Source organism: Mastigoproctus giganteus, chromosome 1, assembly GCF_048544385.1.
Source record: "Mastigoproctus giganteus isolate SK-2022 chromosome 1, ASM4854438v1, whole genome shotgun sequence".
NCBI classification, from domain to species: Eukaryota; Metazoa; Arthropoda; class Arachnida; order Uropygi; family Thelyphonidae; genus Mastigoproctus; species Mastigoproctus giganteus.
This window is the reverse complement of record NC_143575.1, coordinates 99283274-99308762: the sequence shown is the minus strand read 5'-3', so window position 1 is coordinate 99308762 and position 25489 is coordinate 99283274. Positions and strand designations below refer to the sequence as shown.

At 37.2% G+C, this 25489-nt stretch overlaps 1 protein-coding gene across 2 annotated transcripts in view; it reads right to left on the bottom strand.

Moving 5' to 3' along the window:
- The window catches only part of LOC150091035 (NADPH-dependent quinone oxidoreductase VAT1-like), a 77861-nt gene extending 53719 nt beyond the window's left edge, over positions 1-24142 (bottom strand). The window contains exon 1 of one of the 2 annotated variants that reach the window (XM_090381351.1): positions 24081-24142. In XM_090381351.1, coding sequence (XP_090237477.1) covers positions 24081-24084 — 4 coding nt within the window. In that variant the 5' untranslated portion in view covers positions 24085-24142. Of the gene's footprint in view, positions 1-23345; positions 23445-24080 lie in introns of those variants that run through there. The other variant, XM_090381359.1, reaches the window with a different exon arrangement.
- Positions 24143-25489: the final 1347 nt, after the last annotated feature.

Sequence of the window (25489 nt, the reverse complement as noted above, 5' to 3'; positions counted from 1 at the left end):
CGAAAAAAAAAAAAATATATATATATATATATAACATAACTGTTTTGGGATATAACTTAAGGATTTAATTTTTGTTTTAAATTTTATTGAATTAAATTGGAATCATGACTCTGACCAGAGCAGCAAAGCAAAAGACTCAAGCTAATGGGAGTGCTGTGGTTCAGGGGAGAACTGAGGGGGGCAGTTGCCCTCTGAATCACAGTCTATTAAAATGCACTGTTTGCTTGATGTTTGCGGAGCAGTCGGGTACGGGACATGATACTGCCAAGGGGGATGTCTTTGTGTGTGCACGATGTAAGGAGTGCAAGGAAATCAGGCGACAACTCAGCGTTGTTATGGGCCTTTATGAGACCTTGAAGGACAGGGTGGATGCCCTCGAAGGAAATAAATTGAGGGGCCCATCAAGCTCTCAGCTGCCCACATCAATACCATTGCTTGCACTTGGTCATCAGGCAACACAGGGGCAGCCCCCTAGGCAGAATGCACTGGTCCCACAGGAACTAGTAGTTGTTGGTGACTCTATTGTCAGGGAAACGGGGAACATGCTTTGTAAAAAGGATAGGTGGAATAGGACCAGGGTATGTCTGCCAGGGGCAAAGGTTGATGACGTTGTAGAGCGGATATCATCTTTTAAGGGCACAAAAAGTGATATAGTTGTACACGTTGGCACTAATGATATTAAGAGTAGGAGACCGGCGGAATTACTTAGCAAGTACAGGTCACTGTTGAAAAAAAGCCGTGAATTAGGGTTGAACTTGAAAGTGTCTGCAATTCTGCCCAGACACGATAGGAGGGAGTATATGATGAGGGCCTTGTCGATCAATTCGGCCCTGGAGGGATTGTGCAAGGCTCAAGGGGTAGAATTTTTTTCAGCCTGGACTGTACTTGTTAACAGGAGAGATTGCTTCTACAGGGATGGGATACACTTAAATAGAAAGGGTGCAAGAATTTTTGCTGATGCTGTCGAGGCAGTGTTAGGTGGGTCGGAAAACTGCTAGTTGGGGGGGATACAAGGACTAATAGATTAACAGTAGCCACTGGCAGAGGTGGAAGTGATTCTTGCACTGCTTCTATTCAAATGAGCAGAAGTCTGAAAAACAAGATGCAGGATATTTCAGAGACTGCTGGTAGTCATTGCGTTACAAGTAAACACATGGGTTGTGTTAGGGTAGCTAAGAATAGAAACAGGTGCATGTATACCTGCTTGTACACCAATGCTAGGAGTTTGGTAAATAAATTTGATGAATTTGAGGTATTGCTCAAAACATCAAAGGCAGATATATTGTTGGGATATCAGAGACGTGGTGTCACACAGATATAAGTAATGCGGAACTGGAATTTGGGGAATACAATGTATATAGAAAGGATAGACAGGACAGGAGGGGAGGAGGGGTTATGCTATTAATTAAGAAACACATAAAGTCAAAGGAAGTGAAGCCAGTTGACATCGATGGACAGGGCAGTGTCGAGTCAGTTTGGTCTGACATAAGCATAGGGAAATCAAAATTGAGAGTAGGAGTGTGCTATAGGCCTAATGACTCTGATGAGTATAATAATATATTGTACAGGGAAATAGAGTGGGCCGGTAAATCAGAGAGTCTTATAATGGGGGATTTTAATTTCCCAGATATTGACTGGAATTTGTGGGTTGGTCACTCGCACACTAGCAAGGCTTTTGTGGATTTATTGGATGATTGTTTTCTACATCAGCATGTTCGTGAGGCAACAAGAGGGAGCAATACTCTTGATCTGATTATCAGTAGTGATTCTTCATGCATTAAGAACCTGCAGATAAATGAACCACTAGGTGGCAGTGATCACAGTGTGTTGAAGTGGGATTTACTCAAGGAGGTAACTACCATCAGAGGTAAAGGGAAGGGTTTTTGTTTTCGTAAAGGCGACTATGATGGTCTGAGACAGTATTTAAATTCTATACAGTGGGACCAACTGATGATGTTCCAACAGCAAACTCAAAATGGGAAGCATTCAAGGAACTAATCTTGGTGGCTACCAGGCTTTACATACCAACTAAGAAATATTGTTCAAGGTTTAGGCCTAAATGGTTGTCAGATGGACTAATGAGACATGTGGCAGAGAAGAAAAATGCATGGGATACATACAAATTAATGGGTGACATGGAAGCCTATGATAGATATAAGTTGGTCTGTAATCAAGTCACAAAGGAGATTAGGCAGGCAAAGGCAGACTACGAAAAATCCTTGGCAATGGATGCAAAGAAAAACAGAAAGGAGTTCTTTACATACTTGAACTCGAGAAGGAAAGGGATGAATCAGATTGGTCCACTGGATATTGATGGTTCAACAGTTGAGGATCCTGCTCAGGTGGCTAACAATCTAAACGAGTATTTTGCATCTACATTCACGCATGAGCAGTTATTCAGGAAGGAGATTGATGTAGGTAAAGTAAACATTGGCAGTGAGCTGGATGATTTTGTAATAACTGAGAGGAAAGTGGAGGAGAGATTGTTGAGGATAAACATAAAAAAGGCACCTGGGGTGGATGGGATCTATCCAGTTATATTAAAGGAGGCAGCAAAGGAAGTATGCAAACCCCTAGCCATAATTATGAGAGCTTCTTTGGACTCAGGGGAGGTACCCATAGACTGGAGATGTGCAAATGTAACCCCAATTCACAAAGGAGGATCAAAGGCTGACACAAGTAATTATAGACCTGTTAGTTTAACTTCTGTTCCAGGTAAATTAATGGAGGCACTGGTTAAAGAAGCACTGCAGGATCATCTAGACAAGAATTCAGTTATAGCTCAGACGCAGCATGGTTTTGTTAAGGGCAGGTCTTGCCTGACCAATTTGATTGGATACTATGATGTAGTCACAAAAGAACTGGATGCAGGGAATAACTTTGATATTATATATTTGGATCTTAGAAAGGCTTTTGATACTGTTGCACATGGAAGACTGCTGCACAAATTGCAGCAGTGTGGCATTGGAGGCAAATTGCTGCTATGGATAAGGGGATGGTTGAGTGGCAGAAGACAGAGAGTGGTAATCAATGGACACTGCTCAACGTGGACTAATGTTATTAGTGGAGTTCCTCAAGGTTCAGTGTTGGGTCCATTGTTGTTTTCGGTGTTTATGAATGATATTGATGATGGGATATCAAGTTTAATGTCTAAGTTTGCAGATGATACAAAGGTTGGCAGGGTCGTTAAGGACACTACTGACACTATGCTGCTGCAACAGGATCTGGAAAGGTTGAACAGATGGGCTGAGAGGTGGCAAATGAAGTTTAACATTGACAAATGTAAAGTACTACATATGGGTAACAGTAACCCCAGAGCAATGTATCAACTCTGCGGTACTACACTGACAGTGGTGGAGAATGAAAAGGACCTGGGGGTAATTGTGCAGGCAGATATGAAGTTCTCTGAGTAGTGCAGACGAGCTGCAAGAGTAGCTCATGGTTTCTTGTCAATGATATACAGGAATTTTTCTAGCAGGGATAAGGAGGTGATTATTCCCTTGTATAAGGCAATGGTTAGGCCACATCTTGAGTACTGTATACAGGTCTGGAGGCCTCATTTCAAGAAGGATGTAGAGCTGCTGGAACGGGTACAGAGAAGGGCAACAAGATTAGTAAATGGAACAAAGGGTTGCTCTTACGAAGAAAGGCTTAAGTTTTGCAAATTACAGAGTCTGGAGACTAGGCACCGGCGAGGTGATCTGATAGAGGTGTATAAGGCTTTGAATGGTTTGAGCATGCTCAATGCCAATGGGATTCTTCATCTTTCTCAGAATAATCACCTCAGAGGGCATAAATTCAAATTGAGGAAGGACGGATGTCGGATAGATGTGCGGAAATTTGCCTTTGGCCAGCGGGTGGTTGGTTGGTGGAACCGACTTCCATCACTTGTTGTTGAAGTTGATAGCCTAAACAAATTTAAAGCTCAACTGGACAGGTATTTCGAAAGAACGGAGGGGTGAAATGGGAGAGGGTTTTTTTTTTTTTTTTTTTTGGCTGATGCTGAATAAGCTTGCTTTCTTGCATCATATGCCTCTACTAATGCTAATGCTAATGAGCCAGAATGTGTATCAGCTAACAAAATAGTGTTTGCAAATATCAAATTTCAACAATCTGCACTGCATATCCATATCTCTGCCAGCAGAGGTAGCGGGATACCTCACACACATAGACCATGACAAATAAATCTGCCTCTCACTCCTTTACCCTAAGTCACTTGTGTGGAGTTGATTTAACCCTTCGGTAGTTGTATTACCTTTTGTGACACTTTTAATCACATGGATGACTCTTGTTCTCAAGCTTAAAATTCATTTATAAGTGTGTGTATTGTTAATTAATTTTAATTTTATTTTTAGCGTTAAGGATTGTATTTAAAATGAGTTGGTGGGGGTAACCTCTGGATATAAATTTGTCGGTAATATACTGTATTTCATTGTGAAGGTCGGTGGGTGAGGAACTGTACTTTAGTGCATTGTGAATTTGGTTATATAAAACTGCCTTTTTAGTGTTTGGAGGGTGATGAGAAGCAAAATGTAAGTATTTACCGGTGTTTGTATTTTTCCTGAAAATTTTCGTATTTAATTTTGTGCCTGTTATATAGATAGTGAGATTAAGGAAATTTATCTGATTGTTCTGTCCAATTTCAAGGGTGAATTTAAGTCTATCATGTACAGAGTTAAGTTTTACGAAGAGGTTATTAATAATGGATCTGTTGCCTACTACAAGAATGTCGTCAGCATAGCGCATGTATAATTTTAGTTCAGGGGGAAAGGGGTGTAGGATTTGGCTTTCAATGGCGGCTAGGTAGATTTCGGACAGTCAGATTATTATTTATAGATAGGCTGACCATACATATTGTTTTTTGCTGTGCACTGGCTGTTCCATTATTTTAGTAAAAATAGTATTTTTATACTGTTTTTTAAAAAAAAAAAAAAACTTTACAAAATGCTTAAATGCTGGTGCCACACAATCTATAATCATGATTATATCGTAGGATGGTTGCCATTGTGGATAGTAGTCACACATGTAACTACAGGTAGAGACATGTCAATCAAATGTCAAGAATTCCATCTGCTGGTGATTACTACCATGACTGAAATAGACTGACAAATTTTGTCATAGGATTTTAATATCAGTTGAAAAATCTGTTGGATGTCAGTAGCCCATAGTCAACATTTGTTCTGTGTGCTTGTCAGTTATCGCACACGCACTTGAAAGTTGTATTTTATAATTTTAAAAGTTTTAAAATGTCAATCAAAAAAGAGAAATTGCGCATTTAATGCAGACCTTCAAAAAGAATTAATTTATTAAACTGGACAATTGGTATAGTGATAAAACAAAAGTAGTCTGTCAATATTGTAATGTTCATTTTTCTATCAGCATTAGTAAAGGCACATAAAGCAAGCTTATAGCAACAGCTATCAGCAAAAAAAAAAAAAACAAAAAAAAAAAAAAACACTTCTCTTTTCACCCATCCACTCACTCCGAACGTTTGTCTAGTTCTGCCTTGAATCTATTTAAGCTATCAACTTCCACAATGACAGATGGAAGTTTGTTCCAACAATCAACCACCTGCTGGCTGAAGGCAAACTTCCGCACATCTATCCTATAACTGTCTTTCCTCAATTTGAATTTATGCCCTCTCAGGTGATTATTCTCAGAAAGAGGAAGAATCCCATCACAATTGAGCATGCTCAAACCACTCAAGGCTTTATACAACTCATTCAGGTCACCTCGCAGGTGCCTAGTCTCCAGACACTGTAATTTGCAAAACTTAAGCCTTTCTTCCTAAGAGCAACCCTTTGTTCCATTCACTAATCTTGTTGCCCTTCTCTGTACTCGTTCCAACAGCTCTACATTATTTTTAAAATGAGGCCTCCAGACCTGTATACAATACTCAAGGTGTAGCCTGACCATTGCCTTATATTAGGGGGATAATCACCTCGTTATCCCTGCTAGAAACATTCCTGTATATCACTGACAAGACACCATGAGCTATTCTTGCAGACCATCTGCACTGCTCAAAAAACTTCATATCTGCCTGCACAATTACCTCCAGGTCCTTTTCATTCTCCACCACTGTCAGTGTAGTACCACACAGTTGATACGTTACTCTGGGGTTACTGCTTCCCATATGCAGTACTTTACATTTGTCAATGTTAAACTGCAGTTGCCACCTCTCAGCCCATCTACTCAACTTTTCTAGATCCTGTTGCAGCAGCGTACTGTCATTAGTGTCCTCAACAACCCTGCCAACCTTTGTATCATCTGCAAACTTGGACATTAACATTAGCATTAGTAGAGGCATATGATGCAAGAAAGCAAGCTTATTCAGCATCAGCCAAAAAAAAAAAAAAAAAAACCCACTCCCATTTCACCCCTCCGTTCGTTCAAAATACCTGTCCAGTTGAGCTTTAAATTTGTTTAGGCTATCAACTTCAACAACAAATGATGAAAGTCGGTTCCACCAACCAACCACCCGCTGGCCAAAGGCAAATTTCCGCACATCTATCCGACATCCGTCCTTCCTCAATTTGAATTTATGCCCTCTGAGGTGATTATTCTGAGCAAGATGAAGAATCCCATTGGCATTGAGCATGCTCAAACCATTCAAAGCCTTATACACCTCTATCAGATCACCTCGCCGGTGCCTAGTCTCCAGACTCTGTAATTTGCAAAACTTAAGCCTTTCTTCGTAAGAGCAACCCTTTGTTCCATTCACTAATCTTGTTGCCCTTCTCTGTACCCGTTCCAGCAGCTCTACATCCTTCTTGAAATGAGGCCTCCAGACCTGTATACAGTACTCAAGATGTGGCCTAACCATTGCCTTATACAAGGGAATAATCACCTCCTTATCCCTGCTAGAAAAATTCCTGTATATCATTGACAAGACACCATGAGCTACTCTTGCAGCTCATCTGCACTGCTCAGAGAACTTCATATCTGCCTGCACAATTACCCCCAGGTCCTTTTCATTCTCCACCACTGTCAGTGTAGTGCCGCAGAGTTGATACGTTGCTCTGGGGTTACTGTTTCCCATATGTAGTACTTTACATTTGTCAATGTTAAACTTCATTTGCCACCTCACAAGCCCATCTGTTCAACCTTTCCAAATCCTGTTGCAGCAGCATAGCGTCAGTAGTGTCCTTAAGCCTGATATACCATCATCAATATCATTAATGAATACAGAAAACAACAATGGACCCAAAACTGAAACATGGGGGACTCCCCTAATAACATTAGTCCACGAAGAGCAGTGTCCATCGATTATCACTCTGTCTTCTCCCACTCAACCATCCCTTTATCCATAGTAGCAATTTGCCTCCAATGCCACACTGCTCCAATTTGTGCAGCAGTCTTCCATGTGCAACAGTATCAAAAGCATTTCTAAAATCCAAATATATGACATCAAAGTTATTCTTTGCATCCAGTTCCTTTGTGACTACATCATAGTATCTAATAATATTGGTCAGACAAGACTTCCCCTTAACAAACCCATGCTGTGTCCGAGCTATAACTGAAGTCTTGTCTAGATGATCCTGCAATGCTTTTTTAACTAGTGTCTCCATTAATTTCCCTGAAACAGAAGTAAACTAACAGGTCTGTAATTACTTGTCTCTCCCTTTGATCTTCCTTTGTGGATTGGGTCACATTTGCACTTCTCCAGTCCATGGGTACCTCCCCTGAGTCCAAGGAAGCTCTCATAATTATGGCTAAGTGTTTTCTTACTTCCTTTGCTGCCTTCTTTAATATAACTGGATAGATTCCATCCACCACAGGTGACTTTCTTATGTTTATCTTCAACAATTTCTCCTCCACTTTGCTCTTAGTTATTACAAAATCATCTAGCTTACTGCCAGAGTTTAATGCACCTCTGGCACTTCCCTCCCTGAATAACTCTTGTGTCAATGTGGATGCAAAATACTCATTTAGTTTGTTAGCTACCTGAGCAGGAACATCAACAGTTGAACCATTGATATCAAGTGGACCGATTTTATTCATCCCCTTACTTCTACAGTTTACATAAGTAAAGAACGCTTTGCTGTTTTTCTTTGCATCCTTTGCCAAAGATTTCTCATAATCTGGCTTTGCCTGCATAACCTCCTTTGTTACTTGGTTTCAGAACAGCTTATATCTATCATAGGTATCCATGTCACCAGTTAATTTATATGTCACCCATGCATTTTTCTTCTCTGCCACATGTCTCATTAGTTCGTCTGATATCCATTTAGGCCTAAACCTTGAACAATATTCCTTAGTTGGTGTGAAAAGTAAAATTGGCTTGTAAATTCCCAATTTAAATTTTCCATTAGTAACATCATCAGTTGGTCCCACAGTATAGAATTTAAATAATATCTCAGACCACAGGAGTCACCTTTACAAAATCAAAAACTCTTCCCTTTACCCTTGATGGTAGTTACTTCTTTGAGTAAATCCCACTTCAGCATGCTATAATCACTGATACCTAGTGGTTCCTTTATATGCAGATTCTTAATGTATGAAGAATCACTACTGATAATTAGATCAAGGGTATTACTCCCTCTAGTTGCCTCTGAACATGCTGCTGTAGAAAACAATCATCCAATAAATCCACAAAAGCCTTGCTAGTGTGAGAGTGACCAATCTACAAATTCCAGTCAATCTGTGGGAAATTAAAATCCCCCATTATAAGACACTGATTTACTGCCCCACTATTTCTCTGTACAATTGTTTATTATACTCATCAGTGTCATTAGGCCTATAACACACTCCTACTCTCAATTTTGCTTTCCCAGTGCTTATGTCACACCAAACTGACTCAACACTGTCGAGCCATGTCAACTAGCTGTACTTCCTTGGATTTTATGTGTTTCTTAACTAATAGCATAACCCCTTCCTCTACACATTGTATTACCCAAATTCCATTTCTACATTCCTTATATCTGTGGGACACCAGGTCTCTGATATCCCAACAATATCCGCTTTTGATGTTTTGACCAATACCTCAAATCAACAAATTTATTTACCAAACACCTAGCATTGGTGTACACGCAAGTATACATGCACCTGTTCCTATTCTTAGCTACCCTATCACAGCCCATGTATTTACTTGTTCCGCAATGACTCCCAACAGTCTTTGAAATCCCCTGCATCTTGTTTTCCAGACTGCTGTTCATTCCAGTAGAAGCAGTGCAAGAATCACTTTTACTTCTGCCAGCGGCTACTGTTAATCTATTAGTCAGTGTATCCCCCCTAAGCTAGCAGTTTTCTGACCTACCTAACACTGCCTCGATAGCATCAGCAAATATTCTTGCACCCTTTCTATTTAAGTGTATCCCAGCCCTGTAGAAGCAGTCTCTCCTGTTAACAAGCACAGACCAATCTGAGAAAAATTCTACCCTTTGAGCCTTGCACAGTCTCTCCAGGGCCGAATTGATTGACAAGGCTCTCATCATATATTCCCTCCTATCGTGTCTGGGCAGAATTGCAGACACTTTCAAATTCAACCCTAACTCACGGCTTTTTTTCAACATTGACCTGTACTTGTTAAGTAATTCTGCCAGTCTCCTACTCTTAATATCATTAGTGCCAACATGTACAATAATATCACCTTTTGTGCCCTTAAAAGATGACATCTGCTCTACAACGTGATCAACCTTTGCCTCTTCTACACCTATCCTTTTTGCACAATGTTTCCCCTGATAGTAGAATCACCGAAGAACTACTAGTTCCTGCGGGACCAGCACATTCTGCCTTGGGGATTGTCGCTGTGTTGTGTGACATTCAAGTCAAAGCACAGGCGTTGATTTTGGCAGCTGAGAGCTTGATGAGCCCGCAATTTAAATCCTTCGAGGGCATCCACCCTGTCCTTCAAGCTCCCATATAATGGCATAACAGTGCTGAGTCGCCTGATTTCCTCACTCTCATTACATCACACACATGCAAAGACATTCCCTTGGCAATATCATGTCCCATTCCTGATTGCTCCACAAAAATCAAACAAGCAGTACATTTCAAAAGGCTGTGATTCAGAAGACAACAGCCCCTCCTCAGTTCTACCCTGAGCCACAGCATTCCCATTAACTTGAGCCTTTTGCTTTGCTGCTCTTGTCTAATCATGATTTCAATTCAAGTTCAATAAAAAAATATAACCCTAAACTTATATCCCAATGCAGTTGTTACACTATATATATATATATATATATATTTCAGTATCGAGTATTATCTCCGAGTTACGTTATGACTTTCGTATCTTCTATCAAGTTATATGTATTAATTTATAAATGTTACGTTTGTAAAATCTAAGTCGTTATATGTGTTTAGCTAAAAAAAAGTACAATTTAATTGACAATGAAATTTAATAAGATTAATAAATTTTACTGATTAATTGATAATACTATGCTAAGCTAACATATTTCTAATACAGTGCTACGTGTTTCGCTATCTAGTTTTACATTAAACCTTATGCTATCTAATTCGGGATATACATTGTATCTAGGGTGACCAAATCTTGATCAGCCAATTTCAGGATATCGACCTTAAAAAATCGGGACACAACCAAAAAAAAAAAAAAAAATCTGGATTTTTTTTTTTTTTTTTTTTTATTGGTACATCAGATTACAAAATACTTTGTAATATTAACATATGTATATGTCCCTTCTTGGTTATTATACATATATAAGTATATCTAGACATTAATTTTTAAGATAGGTAGGCTGAATAAATTAGATACATGTAGGTAGGTAAGTAAAATGTTTATTCATTATTAGGTCAACATCAAACAATCAACAGAACTTAGCCTTCTATTATTTTTTAATATAAATAATCATTAGTCTAAAACTAGACTGATAAAATTTTAAAAATAAAATCAAAGAACAATCATCAATGGAACACAGAAGTAATCACTTCTTTAATCAAACATAAAAATAAGTATATGAAATATTTCTCACTCTACTGAAGCATTTGAAGCTGGAATTGAAGTTACAAATTGGAATACGTTGATAAAGTTTTTTAACCCTTGTTTTGGCTAAAAAGCTTGTCATTTTTTATACAAAAATTTTCCTTGGTTTTCAAGGTTTTCTTTTTCTGAAATCATAATATTCAAGATCTCTTTTACTCAACAGTATTCTTCGTAAAGTTCGTCAATGTCTATTATGCTATCAAGAGATAATTTAGCCAATGCTTCATGAAGTTTGTCAAAATTAAAGTTCTTTTTTAGGGAAAAAATTTGCATTTTAGACAAAATGCTATCTTCAGAAAAATTGAAACATTCTTCAATATACTTCAAAACATTTTTATACATTATTAACTGACTTTAGAAGTTTGCTAGGACATCGACAATCGTTTTAAAATATTTGAAGCTGCAAAACCTATAAATTCATCAGAAATCCTTTGTGTCAATTTGATCTTTAAATTAGAAAATATCTCAAATATTTCAGAACTTAGAATGTCTTCCTTTTCTAGTAACATTACAGTTTCAATGAAACACTTTCAAAACATTGTGAAAGAAGGCTAGATAACATTCAGGTTTTTCAATTTCTGAAATATATTTCAGCAAAGCTGAAATATTTTTCAGACAGTTTTCTAAGAGTGACAAAGTAAATTTTCAAAGCAGGAAGTCTCTTTAAAAGCCTTTCAATTGCTGGATGTAAAGAATGCCAATATGTAGTAACATGTATAATTATATTTTGATATTGTATATCAGCTTCTTCAAAACAAGATTTCAATTTTTCCACCCGCTTTGCATGTTAAGATAAATGATTGTATACCTTCAAAACTAAATTTTCAACGTCAAAATCACATTTATCTATTGCAAATTTAATAGAATTATGAAGCATGTGTGCATCACATTGAGAAGGTTACAGATTTGCATTATCTTTCAATATTAGTTGATAAACAGAATGATGAATTCTAAAATTTACATTCGTATTACCAGCTGAACAGCTTGAAACGTTCTTTAAATCTAGCCCAAGTTGTTCCAAGTGAGTTTTAAAATTTAAATGGATTGCTGTGGTGGTTTCATCAGGATTTTCATAGGAATCCAAAAGACAAATTTGTAATTCACGATCTGGCGAATATCTTGCTAAAATCGGAAAAACTTTGACACATCCATGATTTGTTGCATCAGACGATATACTAAAATATACACAGTTTCTCAAGCAGCTAATATGCTGTTCTAAAGAACTTGGTCCCAACATATTTTGTGCAATAGCCACTGCTTTGGTTCTTCCAATAGTATTTTTCACAGCAACCCTTGAATCCGAGAATAAAATAGATGATAAATTTGCATGGCAGTCAAGAGATCTGTACGAAATAGTGTTCCACAGCATGACAAACTTGGACAATTTCAGCAACCACTACCTTTTCTTCTTCTTCGGAAGTTAAAATATCTTTGTTCAAAAATTGTTGTAACGTCTGTTTTTTGTTTTTTTTTTCAAGTTCCACTCACAGCATTGATGCATCTGAGACGATGTTTTTTAACATCATTAAATCTGCCATGACAGATACTAAACGATTTTCTACACAAATTGCAATAACTTTTGTAGCAAGAGCAATAATCTTTCTTTATAAAATCGTATTTTTACTGCCATTCTTCTCTATACACACATTCTTTGCATTTTCTTTCTATTTTTATCTTCATTGCTGTCAGGCATGTTTCTTTCAACTTGAACAAATAAATAATTAATTAAATCAAAATAGTATATTTTTAAATTTTACGATAAAACAAATAAATAATTTCGGAAAAATTACACATGCAACCAAACTGACTGCTTTTGTTTCAATTCAACCCCTTCCCTCACAAGCTACCCCCATACCCCTGCATTATCGTGCCAAAGAACGTTTCACATATATTGTGATGTGGCAGCACTCACACGCATACCAATTAGAAGCTTCAATTTTGTTCATATCTGCCAATCTAAGACAAATAAACATCGAAGATGTAAATGGAGATTTATTTCATTTAAACTTTCTATATACATTCATGTTGTTATTATTATTAGTCATATAATGCAAGGAAGCCTGAGGCTTATGCGGCACCGGCAAAAAAAAAAAAATTTCCCTATTACCCTGAGAGAGAGAGAGAGAGAGAGAGAGAGAGAGAGAGAGAGAGAGAGAGAGAGAGAGAGAGAGTGAAAGAAATAGAAGGGAATCACCAAGAAAGAGAAGAATGATGATAACCGGCTCAGGACCCTGGGTGTGCCAAGCCCATACTCACCCCACGAGCCCTCCGGGGTTATGCAGTTAATGAATTTCAGTACAATCTGTTATTATATTTTATATTATTTATTTTACGTTATGTGATAAATCGGGACAAATGACATCCCACCTAGGATTGTTTTGGGGCACCTCTATAGAGAGCCAAAAATTGGGATGGTTGGTCACCCTAGTTGTATCATATAACAATAGTGGCAAGTTACGAACTGTAAATCTATGGACACTAAGTATTAATTAACTTTCAAAATTACTATCTAAATTCAAAATAAACCACAGAGCTTGACTAAGTCTACTTATAGAAAATAATTTAATATAATGATTAAATAAAAATAAATTATCTGCTTATACTCCGGGACAACAAAACGGTCAGAGGAGTTCACAAGATAGACAGAATACAAGAAACAGTGCCATATTCAGCAGTCGCGGGCTTGAACCCCGGTCACTCAAGGCACGTGTACTTATGCACCCACGCGCCTGACCACTAGGCTACGGCGGCCTTCAAAGTCAATAAAACGGCTAAATATAATTAAATGTTGTTCTTGGAGGTAACAGTGACATTAACCGACATCTACATAGCCAGAAACATAAGGATTCTGAGAAAACTTGAATTTGGATGAAAGCAACAGCTGGTTCATCATAAGATGTAATGATGGAGAAAGTGATAAAATCACAGCATGAAAAGCTCTTGTTGCCTATCATACTGTGCATCACAGAGTTTTCGCACTGCTTGTCAAAATTGATAAAAAAGGTTTACAACCAAAATTTTATTCCGCACATACAAAATCAGAAGCAGTTGATTGATTGACGAGTTCTTGGCGAAAGAGCTACTGTGGCTAAAATGCGCCTTGAAGGTTTTATGCAACAGTTCTCTTCATGCTCGTGTTTTGCTGGAAATACTTTTGAAGGATCAAGAAGTGTGTATAGCTTAATACAGGGATAACATTTGATTTCATATTTGGTTATAGAAGTTTATTTCCTTGATGAACTGAAAAACATCTGTTTATATTTTACCTGTCTTCCAATATAGTTTCAAAGGTGAGGGAGTGATGCTTGGTTATTAGATCTTTAAAGTAATTTCGGCGCTCTGCTACAAATACTGTACAAGTAATTAGTACATGTTCCACTGTTTGTTGTATGGCAGGCAAGACATAGAGGGGGATCCTTTCCTCGCAAGAGGTAACAGTGGCTGAATTGAATGTGTCCTATTCTTAACCTTGCGAGTATCACTTCATCATATCTGTTTTGTTGTATGCTGGATTTCCATGGTTGGAGAAGATTTTTAATTTGATGCAGTCTGTTACTGGTTAAGACTTGCCATTACTGTTGCCAGTGATGTATCCCACTGTGATGAATAACTTGTTTGTAGTCGGAGAAAGGGTTATATTCTGATACAGAAATGATGCTGTTAGGTTCCTTAGCAGTTCTCTCTGCTTGTTTGTTACCATATATTCCGACATGAATTCGGATCCAGCAAAATCTAATATTATGACCTTGTTCTAGGAGTTTTGATACCCGGTATTGAATTTGTTGTTGTAATGGATGTTTTTTAAAATTGATATTTTGTATTGCCATCATGGAGCTAAGCAAATCAGTGAAAATAATGCTATCTCTGGAACTTGTATGTTTGATTTGGTTTAGCACTACATAATGGCTTGCAGTTCTGCAGTATAAACACTGCAGTATTTTGGGCCGACGTAGTGTCTGAAAAGTAGACTGCCGCTCCCACACGAGATTCAGTTTTTGAGCCATCTGTATATAAAAAGTAGCGATCTGAAAATTGTGACCTGTAAGCAGCATGCAGCTGTTGATAGTTTATATGAGGAAGTGTTTGCTTGCTCCAAAAGTGGAATGAAAAGTTGCATGTAGGCAGTTTGATTATCCATGGTGGTGGTGCAGACTGCTTCTGCAGCGTAGTGCTATTATCCAGGTTAAGATCTCTGCTGAGGTGAAGGATTTTTAATCTCTTTTATTGATTCTTTGTTGTTGTTGATAGTGTTGCTCCCATTCTGATGTAAAAAGAATTTCCTGGTAGGGGTTTTATTTTAGCTGTATAAAAAAAGTAATTGATTATGTCTTCTGATTTGTAAAGGAGGTTCTTGGGCCTCAGCATAGAGGCTCTGCACAGGTGAAGTTCTGAAAGCTCCAAGAGCTATCCGGAGCACGCAGTGGCGTACTGGATCGAGCCATCTCAGGGTGCTAGGTCTTACTGAGTCATAGACTACGGCACCATAGTCTAACTCAGAAGCAGACTAACCTTTTATCACCATATTTACTGGATGAAGTAATAATGGATTTGAATGAAACTAAAAGCATTACAATAAGTTTAGATGCATCAAACAAAAAAGACATGAAACTGTTTTCAATTGATGTGCAGTACTTTTTGCCAAATTGTTGCTCTGTGTGCCGATAATACCAAAATCTAAAATTTTGTAGATTTTGGTATTAATTTTTTAACACAAATTTTGGAGGTTTTAAAAAGAGTTGGTAAAAATATTGTATGGAGAAAAATTGAAAATGAGTTGGAGTGAGAGTTTATTGGTTGTCGTGCACATATTATTCACAATTGTCTTAATTGTGAATAATATGCGAACCAATCGATATTAATTGATTTGCAGTTAAAATATACAAATACTTTTTTATATACACAGTCTTAAACTTTTGTGAATTTGCAGGAGACAATTATGCAAAATTATTGGAACATGGAAATAAGATTTTTTGTCCATAGGCCCATCAATCGACTTTTAAGCATGTTGGACAGACTTCGTTTATATTTTCTTTCTCAAGAGAAATATCCTGTTATGTTGAAAAAATTATTTGAAGATCCCTGTTTGAAATTGTTTGTCACTCACAAGAGATCAAGTTTCAACATTCCATATATTAGTTTTATTGAAAATCTTACAAACATATTAGAAACCAGAAAAAATGAACTTTTTATAACAACAGATGTTAAAAATTTTAATAGAGGGAGGTGAAATTAGTGAGGTAAAGTTTTTTGAAGTAGTTAAGAACTTTTATGAAACCAGCTTAGAATATGTAAACAAGTGGAAATGCAGCTTGGGAAATACTGAAAAATTTAAATCGGTATTACTGAGAAAGGTACCTGAATGGAAAGAAATACAGGACAGTTTCAATGAGAAGCTTATTACATGAACAAAAGCAGACGAAACTTGCATATATGATCAGTGGGCATTTATAAAAGCAATAGTTGTCAGGCAGTTGGACACATGGAATGAAGAAAACATTTTTGTATCTGATAGATGGGTTCAAATATTTGCTGAAATGCATGAAAAATGTCTAGCTTTCCAGGATTTTAGTAATGTTGTGGAATTTCTTCTTTGCCTACCTTAAAGTACAGCTTCCATGGAGAGAACATTTTCCATAATAAATAACATGTGGTCGAAGGAGAAATACAGTTAAGTGTTGAAACCTTGAAAGCCATGTTAACTATCCAGCAAAATTGTAATATGGAGTGTGATAAGTTTTATGACAAGATCTTAAAAGACCAAAATTTGTTACGCAAAATACATTCATCCGAAAAATATTCTTGGTGTTAGGCTTAAGCCTAAGAATGCAAAAGAATTAAACAACATACAAGTTTGTGCAAATGCAGCATATTAATAAGCATCAATTCTACAAAAAAGCTAAAAACTGCATTGTTTTAGTTATATCTCATATTGTGAATACCTTCACAATGAGTTGCCATGATATTGCACTACTTTGAATAAGTAACGCTTCACCAATGGAGAAGATTACTGTTACTTATTCCTGGTATCCGATAAGAATAAGTTTATTTGTGGGCAAATTACTCAGAAAAACAACGGCTACCTGACCTTAATTCACATACAAACAATAAATTTGCTTAAGATAGGAAGGTATTGAGAGCTTCACAGCTGGAAGTACAATTACCATTTATTGTTACCAATCTAAAATTCCATGGATGACTACTGTCATCCAAGCTACCACTGAAAGTTTAAACAATTTTTGCTTCATTTAATCAGTCCACACAGCTGAAACTCTTAATAGCTGTTTCTGAAATGTTTTCTTTGAATTCTCCACTGAAAATTCCAGAAATGTCTGTTAATCATTGTGTTATTATTAACACAATATTTAACACAATATCATGTGTTATTATTAACCATATAGTGCAAGGAAGCTTGAGGCTTATGCTGCACCAGCCAAAAAAAAATTTGAGTTACCCTGAGAGAGAGAGATCACCAAGAAAGAGAAGAATGATAATATCCAGCTCAGGACCCTGGGTGTGTCAAGCCTATACTCATCAGATGTGAGCCCCTGGGTGAATTTGATTGGCATATCCCGCTTGCTGTTATTGATAGCAAGCTTTCTTTACTGATTGGAGGAAAGTCTACACTTTCCTCCATTGGTAATGGTCCCTGGCTTTGTGACAATGATGTATTGTCTAAAATCAAACTGTTGATATGTGCATGCTTCATCCACTTCATGCAGCAAGTGCTCCTGTTATTGACATCTAATTGCAGTGTTCAGTGAAGCTTGCAGTTTTTGAATTTACATTTGCTTGCTGACATGGGAGTTTTAATTTCAAAATAACAAAACGGATTTTAACAGTTGTATTCAGAAAAGACTGAAAATAAAAGCATCAAAAAAAGAACATTTTCTATTATTTTTTTGCTGAATTTTCAAATTTTCATGTGCACAGAGGAATAGAATTTGTAGGATGCAAAAAAAAAAAAAAAAGGCCCAAAATTGTTGGGAGCTGCTAGGGTTAGCTGCAACCAGTCTGCCTGCGTATAGATTATTATTCTCAGGATCATTGTGTGTGTGAGGCTGATGGTGTAATAAGGACAGCAATTCATTCACTGAAGAAATGGTATACAAAGTACTGTGAAGTATAAAAAGTATGAGAAGTTTGTAGTTATGTAGGTTAGTTCATTTTTGTATTTAGTTGTGTATCTGAAAAGCTACAGCTCAATATTCAGATAGCCTTTGTTATCGATATTTTGGTGGGAACCGTAACTTTCGTTTAGTAGATTAAATTTAACTTCTCTAGTGGTTAAAGTTTTGTCAACAGTTTCATTTCTATAATATTTTGGTAATTTGAATTCTGTAATATATTATAAATTTAAAATTTGTAATCTTTCTACAGTTCAGATTTTACCTTAATAATGGTTGTTACAAGATCCACTTACAATACACAGTCCAAGGATATCATGACTCAGATGGAAATGCCTGTAGGCATTTCCAGTGTGAGTCATGAGTTCATCATTTGTATAGCCTGTGGCATGTATTCTAAGGTTGGTCTAGTGGATAAACCCAGATCAACGGACAATTCCTTTCTTTGCACCAGATGTAAAGAGTGTAATGATCTCAAATTAGAATTTGGTGCATTGTAAGAAGAATTTTAGTCACTGAAGAAATGAGTGCTCTCCCTAGAAACAAATGTAACTAGGAGCTTGTCAGAGAATCAAGTATCTCATGATCTGTCAATTGATACACTCCCAATTCAGGTTCCAGATAAGAATAGTCAATTGCATACCATTCTGGTTGAAGATGATCTAGTATTATTTATTGGGAAACTATTGTCAGAGGAAAGGAGTAATATTTTATGTAATAAAGATAGGTAGATCAGAACCAGGATGTTTTTGACAGGAGCAACAGTTGATGTTACCACAAGATTATCAGATTTTAAGTGGGGGGGGCAGCATTATTATTCATACGGGGAATAATGATATTAAACAAACACGACCTGACCATTTGTTGGATATTTATCCAACAAATGGTCAAAACCATGCTGAAAAAAAATGAGAACAGCGTATGTGTCTGCAGTTCTGCACAGACAAAACACACCAGATTGTATACTGAAAGCCCTGTGCATTAATTCAAGACTTGAGGGAATCTGAAAGACTCTAGGTGGAAATTTTAATTAGCATGTCCTGCACTTGTAGATAGAAGGAATCTATTGTGTAGAGATGGCATTAGCATTAGCAAGGGCAAATGATGCAAGAAAGCAAGTTTATATAGCATCAGCCAAAAATAAAAAAAAACCCACACCCTTCTCATTTCACCCATCCACTCACTCCAAATATGTCTAGTTCTGCCTTGAATCTGTTTAAGCTATCAACTTCTATAACGGCAGATGGAAGTTTGATCCAGCAATCAACCACCCACTGGCTAAAGGCAAATTTCCGCACATCTATCCTACATCTGTCTTTCCTCAATTTGACTTTATTCCCTCTCAGGCGATTATTATGAGCAAGATGAAGAATCCCATCAGCATTGAGCATGCTCAAACCATTCAAGACTTTAATACACCTCAATCAGATCATGATCACCTCGCAGGTGCCTAGTCTCCAGACACTGTAATTTGCAAAATTTAAGCCTTTCTTCCTAAGAGCAACCCTTTGTTCCATTCACTAATCTTGTTGCCCTTCTCTGTACTTGTTCCAACAGCTCTACTTTCTCCTTAAAATGAGCCCTTCAGACCTGTATACAGTACTCAAGGTGTGGCCTGACCATTGCCTCATACAAGGGGATAATCACCTCCTTATCCCTGCTAGAAAAATTCCTGTATATCATTGACAAGACACCATGAGCTACTCTTGCAGACTGTCTGTGCTGCTAAGAAAACTGCATATATGCCTGCACAATTACCCCAGGTCCTTTTCACTCTCTCTACCACAGTCAGTGTAGTACCACACAGTTGATACGTTACTTTGAGGTTGCTGCTTCCACATGCAGTACTTTACATTTGTCAATGTTAAACTTCAGTTGCCACCTCTCAGCCCAACTGCTCAACTTTTCTAGATCCTGTTGCAACAGCGTACTGTCATTAGTGTCCTCAACAACCCTGCCAACCTTTGTATCATCTGCAAACTTGGACATTAAGCCTGATATACGATCATCAATATCATTTATAAATACAAAAAACAACAATGGACCCAACACTGAACCCTGAGAGACTCCACTAATAACATTAGTCCACGAAGAGCAGTGTCCATTGATTACCACTCTGTCTTCTCCCACTTAACCATCCCTTTATCCCTAGTAGCAATTTGCCTCCAATGCCGCACTGCTCCAATTTGTGCAGCAATCTTCCACGTGCAACAGTATCAAAAGCCTTTCTAAGATCCAACTATATGACATCAAAATTATTCTCTGCATCCAGTTACTTTGTGACTACATCATAGTATCCAATCAAATTGGTCAGAAAGACTTCCTCTTAACAAACCCATGCTGTCTCCAAGCTGTAACTGAAGTCTTTTCTAGATGATCCTGCAATGCTTCTTTAACTAGTGCCTCCATTAATTTCCCTGGAACAGAAATAAACTAACAGGTCTGTAATTACTTGTGTCTCCCTTTGATCTTCCTTTGTAGATTGGGTCACATTTGCACCTCTCCAGTCCATGGGTACCTCCCCTGAGTCCAAAGAAGCTCTCATAATTATGGCTAAGGGTTTGCTTACTTCCTTTGACACTTATCAGTGTGGCAAATTTTGACCTATAGCTCAAATTAATACCTTGTATTTAAGAGCAAAAATTAAGTTTTCAAATCTCATTATATGATTAACTTTTATTCCTATATCTGAGGTATTATTATTATTATTATTACTACTAGCCATATAGCGCAAGGAAGCCTGAGGCTTATGCTGCAACAGCTAAAAAAAAAAAAAATTTCCAAGTTACCCTGAGAGAGAGAGAGAGAGAGAGAGAGAGAGAGAGAGAGAGAGAGCGAGAGCGAGAGAGAGTGTCAAAAGCAAAAGGGAATCACCAAGAAAGAGAAGATGTTGTTGTTTGGTTTTTAGGAGCATTAGCAACTAAGGCCATATTGCTCCGGAATATGCGGTGGTCATTCCCTGACCTTTCCGCATCCTCCATATTTGGTGGTGACGAGCTCGAACCCCGGTCTAATCAAGAAGCGTGTGGTACGCACTGCTGCTCCTTCCCACCTGGCTACGGAGACGCCAGAAAGAGAAGAATGATGATATCCAGCTCAGGACCCTGGGTGTGCCAAGCCCATACTCATCAGATGTGAACCCTGTTTGAATAGGGTAAATTGCAGTATTGGTAAACCAGGCAGATGTGTGATGATCAAACTGAATTGCTTAAGGGTTTAAAAGGGTTAAGTAAACTAAATGCTGACATCTTTACACTTTCTCAGACTATGTGTGCGCACATACACATACAAGGGGACAAACTGAAAGCAGAAAAGAATGGTTGTAGAACAGATGTGCAGAAATTTGCATTCATCTAGAAAGTAACTCATTGATGTAATAAACTTCCACCTAGTAGTGCTGAGGATTAGATTAGGTTGAGTAAAGTTCAGGTAGGATCGGCCAAATTATTAGAAAGAACGGGCAAATGAAGCTGGTACTAAAAAAAAAAATAATAATAAATAAAAAAAAAATCTAGTCTCACAGATCCTTTTTTTTTTTTTTTTTTAAATTATGCCCGGTATTTTTCAATTCATGTTCTTTAAACATTATCCAAGTGTTCTGTGAAACATTCCACCAAAAATTTGTGCTTATTTACATTTTAATGTTTTTGAAATGAAAAGGAAATATACTTCCCAAGGGCTCCCATCTGGTGAGTGTGGGCTTGGCACACCCAGAGTTCTGAGCTTGACATCATCATTCTTCTCTTTCTTGATGATTCCCTTCTACTTTTGACTCTCTCTCTCTCTCTCTCTCTCTCTCTCTCTCTCTCTCTCACAGAGAGATTCGGGGAATTTTTTTTGCACATAATTATGAAGATTAAAGGTCTTCATAATTATGTGCAGAAAGTGAATAAACAATATAAAGTTTATATAGATTTGTATTCTACAAATTTGTTATTACTGCAAGTCAAGTGTTCAAATTACTCAAAGAAAGTTAAAAACACTGCTTTAACCAAAGAATAACTAATGGTTTTGCTGGAATTGGCCATTCTACAGTCTTTGTGCACCACAGGGATTATTAAACCCTAACTTCTTAGCGCTAAATCTACTGACATAATAAAAGCACAGGTATATTTGTGGAAAGTTGCCAATCTGCAATAAATGCATTGCATTATACACCAGTGGTTTCCACACTTGTAATTCCAAGTGCGACTTGAGAGACAAGACTGTATTCATGGCACATCTAAAGAGCTAGATTTTCCTGACCTCATGGCATATGGTTCGATGTCCACTGACCATACTACTATTGCAGTATCAAGCATAAACCCATATGCCCAGTCTTGTGGAGGGCTTGGTGAAGTTTGAGTGGGGAATGGATAAATACTTATGTGAAACATAAATGAAATGAATAAAGGAAACGAATTACATTATTTATTATTATTTTTAAGTTTGGTTTTGCATAAACTATGCTTTACCTGGATCACTTAACTATTAGTTATAATACTACATAATTTAATTTGAAGTGTGAATTTTAAATTACCTCTACGAAATAAATCAATAACTTAACCCCAGAGGCTCACATCTGGCTTGGCACACCCAGGGTCCTGAGCTGGATATCATCGTTCTTCTCTTTCTTGGTGATTCCCTTCTACTTCTGACTCTCTCTGTGTAATTCAGAATTTTTTTTTTTTTTTTTGGCTGGTGCAGCATAAGCCTCAGGCTTCCCCATATGGCTAATAATAATATCAACTCAGGATTTTTTTTTTTTTTTTTGCTGGTGCAGCAAAATCCTCAGGCTTTCTTGCACCAAAATTCATTACTTTTACCAAATTTATATATTACGCCAACAGACATTCTAACCAGACAACCGACTGCAATCAACAATACTTCCAGCAGGTCGGTCTTTTAATGCCATGGCCACTAGGCACTCTTCATTCAGGGGGCCTCACTACATTATATCAAACATGAGCCTCTGCGTTAAAATCAATTTTTTTTTTTTTTTTTTGTTTCTGAATAAATTCTAAAGTTTAATATAAATTTACTCGCAATATACGTTGTTGATTTTAAAAATGCCGAAAAAACTATTTATTTTAGAAATTAGTTCGTGGAATCTAATTTATGAAATAACAACACCGAATTCTGTTGTAATTATATTTTTTTCGGTTCTCTGATTTTTGTATGCCCAACATATTCGTAAACCTTGCACACACATTGTCTAAAGCACTTAATGGAAAAGACGGCCCGGACTGAGATTACATTTTAAGAGGGCATGAAATAAAGCAACACGAGTTGTTGTCACCTACCTAAAACAAATAGTAATAAGCAGATTTTTCACTAACAATCCAGTGAGCAGATGTTAACCAACACGAATCACATTACATTCCCTACATAACTGCTTTTAGAAACGCAAAGTTACAACTTAAGTTGCCTAAAGGTCAGGGTAGGGAAACTTATTCCGTAGATTTTACGATAACATAAACCAGTTTTCTCCAACATTTGTCTCCAAAGGTGCAGTGTGGCTTGGGTGCACCTGAGCTTCGTTCCGGCATTTCCTGAGTAGCTAGCACAGCTTGTGGTAGACAGTTTTACGTATTCTTGCATTTTCTTGTTGAGTTGTCTAAAGTCACAAAGTAGTAACATGTTACCACTCTGTGCGTAAAGTAATGGAATAGTCACAAAGTACATTATAGCATTGGCCAGATGGTTTCCACAAATATCACTACAAAATTCTTCATTTAGTGGCATGGTGTCCAAGTAATTGAAATGGAGAAACAACAATCTGTAATTGTTGAAAATTGTCTTGATGAAATTAAACGCAGGTTGAAAATTATTTTCCGTTCTCCATAAAAATACTGGATACACAAGAAGAAAATTTTGCGTGAAAAAAAAAAAAGAAAGAACGTGCTCACTGGAATCGATTGATGACCGTAATTAATATCATCATTACTGCCAGGACCGACCCCAAAATTTTGCGAAACTTGTTCAAGGATTACTTGCGGTTCTATCGGGTGTTTTTGTAATAGTGATTTTAAACATACACATTGAGAATGATGCTCTGCTTCCAGTAATTTTCAGTCGACTCGCACAAGCACTATTGGAGTGACGATAAGTAGACATTAAGACGGCGGAAGGTTCGTTGATAGAACTGCAGCAAAGACGCGGGTGATAATTATTTATACAATTTGAGCGCGGGGCCCTGTTCGACAGAAAAGGTTGAACATGCTTGTGGCCGGTTGTGCAGCCAATTTGCACAACCGCAGTTATAATACGCGGGCGATTCTGCTTGGCTGACTAATACTGGCGAATATTCCAATACCCAACTCTGGGAGCAAAATGGCTTCAATATAAAGAATGAGGAAAATGCCCTGCCATTCTGTATTTCTGGGGACAGAATTAAATAAAAATGATTATTATTAAATAAATGAAATTAATTTCTTTAATTAATAGACAAACAGTTATATTGTAATATTAGTCAATAATCTTTTGTTCGAGACTTAACTATAATCTTAATTACTTAATATTAATTATACATTTGGGCGTAGATTCTTTATTTACATAGCTTTGAACAAACTGGGTTTGCTATTTAGTGCCAGGGCGGTGCCCAAGCCATTTCAGCACCTGAGGCAAGAATGAAAAATGATGGCAATTATTTGTTTCAATCGTTTGGTACCCCTTTCAGCTTTTAATCTGAGACAAGAGCCTCGTTTGCCTCACCTTCGGCACGGCTGTGTTTGGTGCATTGCATATTGTGAAGTTACCATCGTATTCCACTACTCTAAATAAAAAGCATTTCGCCAATGGTGAAAAATGTATTGCTTTTCATTTAAACTGTACACCACTACCCTGACTCGCGTTTTGACTGTTTTTTTGGGATCTCATAGGATATATCTCGTCATGGCACAGCGCCGGAACTAGGCATTCCTACGCCTGGGGAGAAAGCGTTACAAGTACGCCCCCATTACATTCAGGTAGTCAATCTTTCAGTAGCGTCGCTAGGGTCGTCGACACCAGGGGGCAACATGTCTTCCTTGATCCCCTGAAGCTAGGCGCCAGAGGGAATTCTCCCCTTGCTACGCCTCTACAATCATTATGAATATATATATATATATTCATAATTTGTGTATATATATATATATATATATATATATATATATATATATATATATTATGTGAGGTAAAAGTTAGGTAAAAGTAATAAAAATAAATAAATATAGCTATGTAGCTATCATTAGAGGCAGCAAATGCACATCCTCCACATGATGCCTAATTATATCTGATAATTAAAATAAATATAATATTTAAATAAAATCATCAGCCAGTAGTACGGCAATAATGCAGAGCGAAATGAAACGCAAAATAATATAAATAAACAAACAGGGAAGGGAAAGTAGAGATAATAGGACAAAAAGGTAGTCGATAATCCCCTATATAATTTAGTCAATTAAGT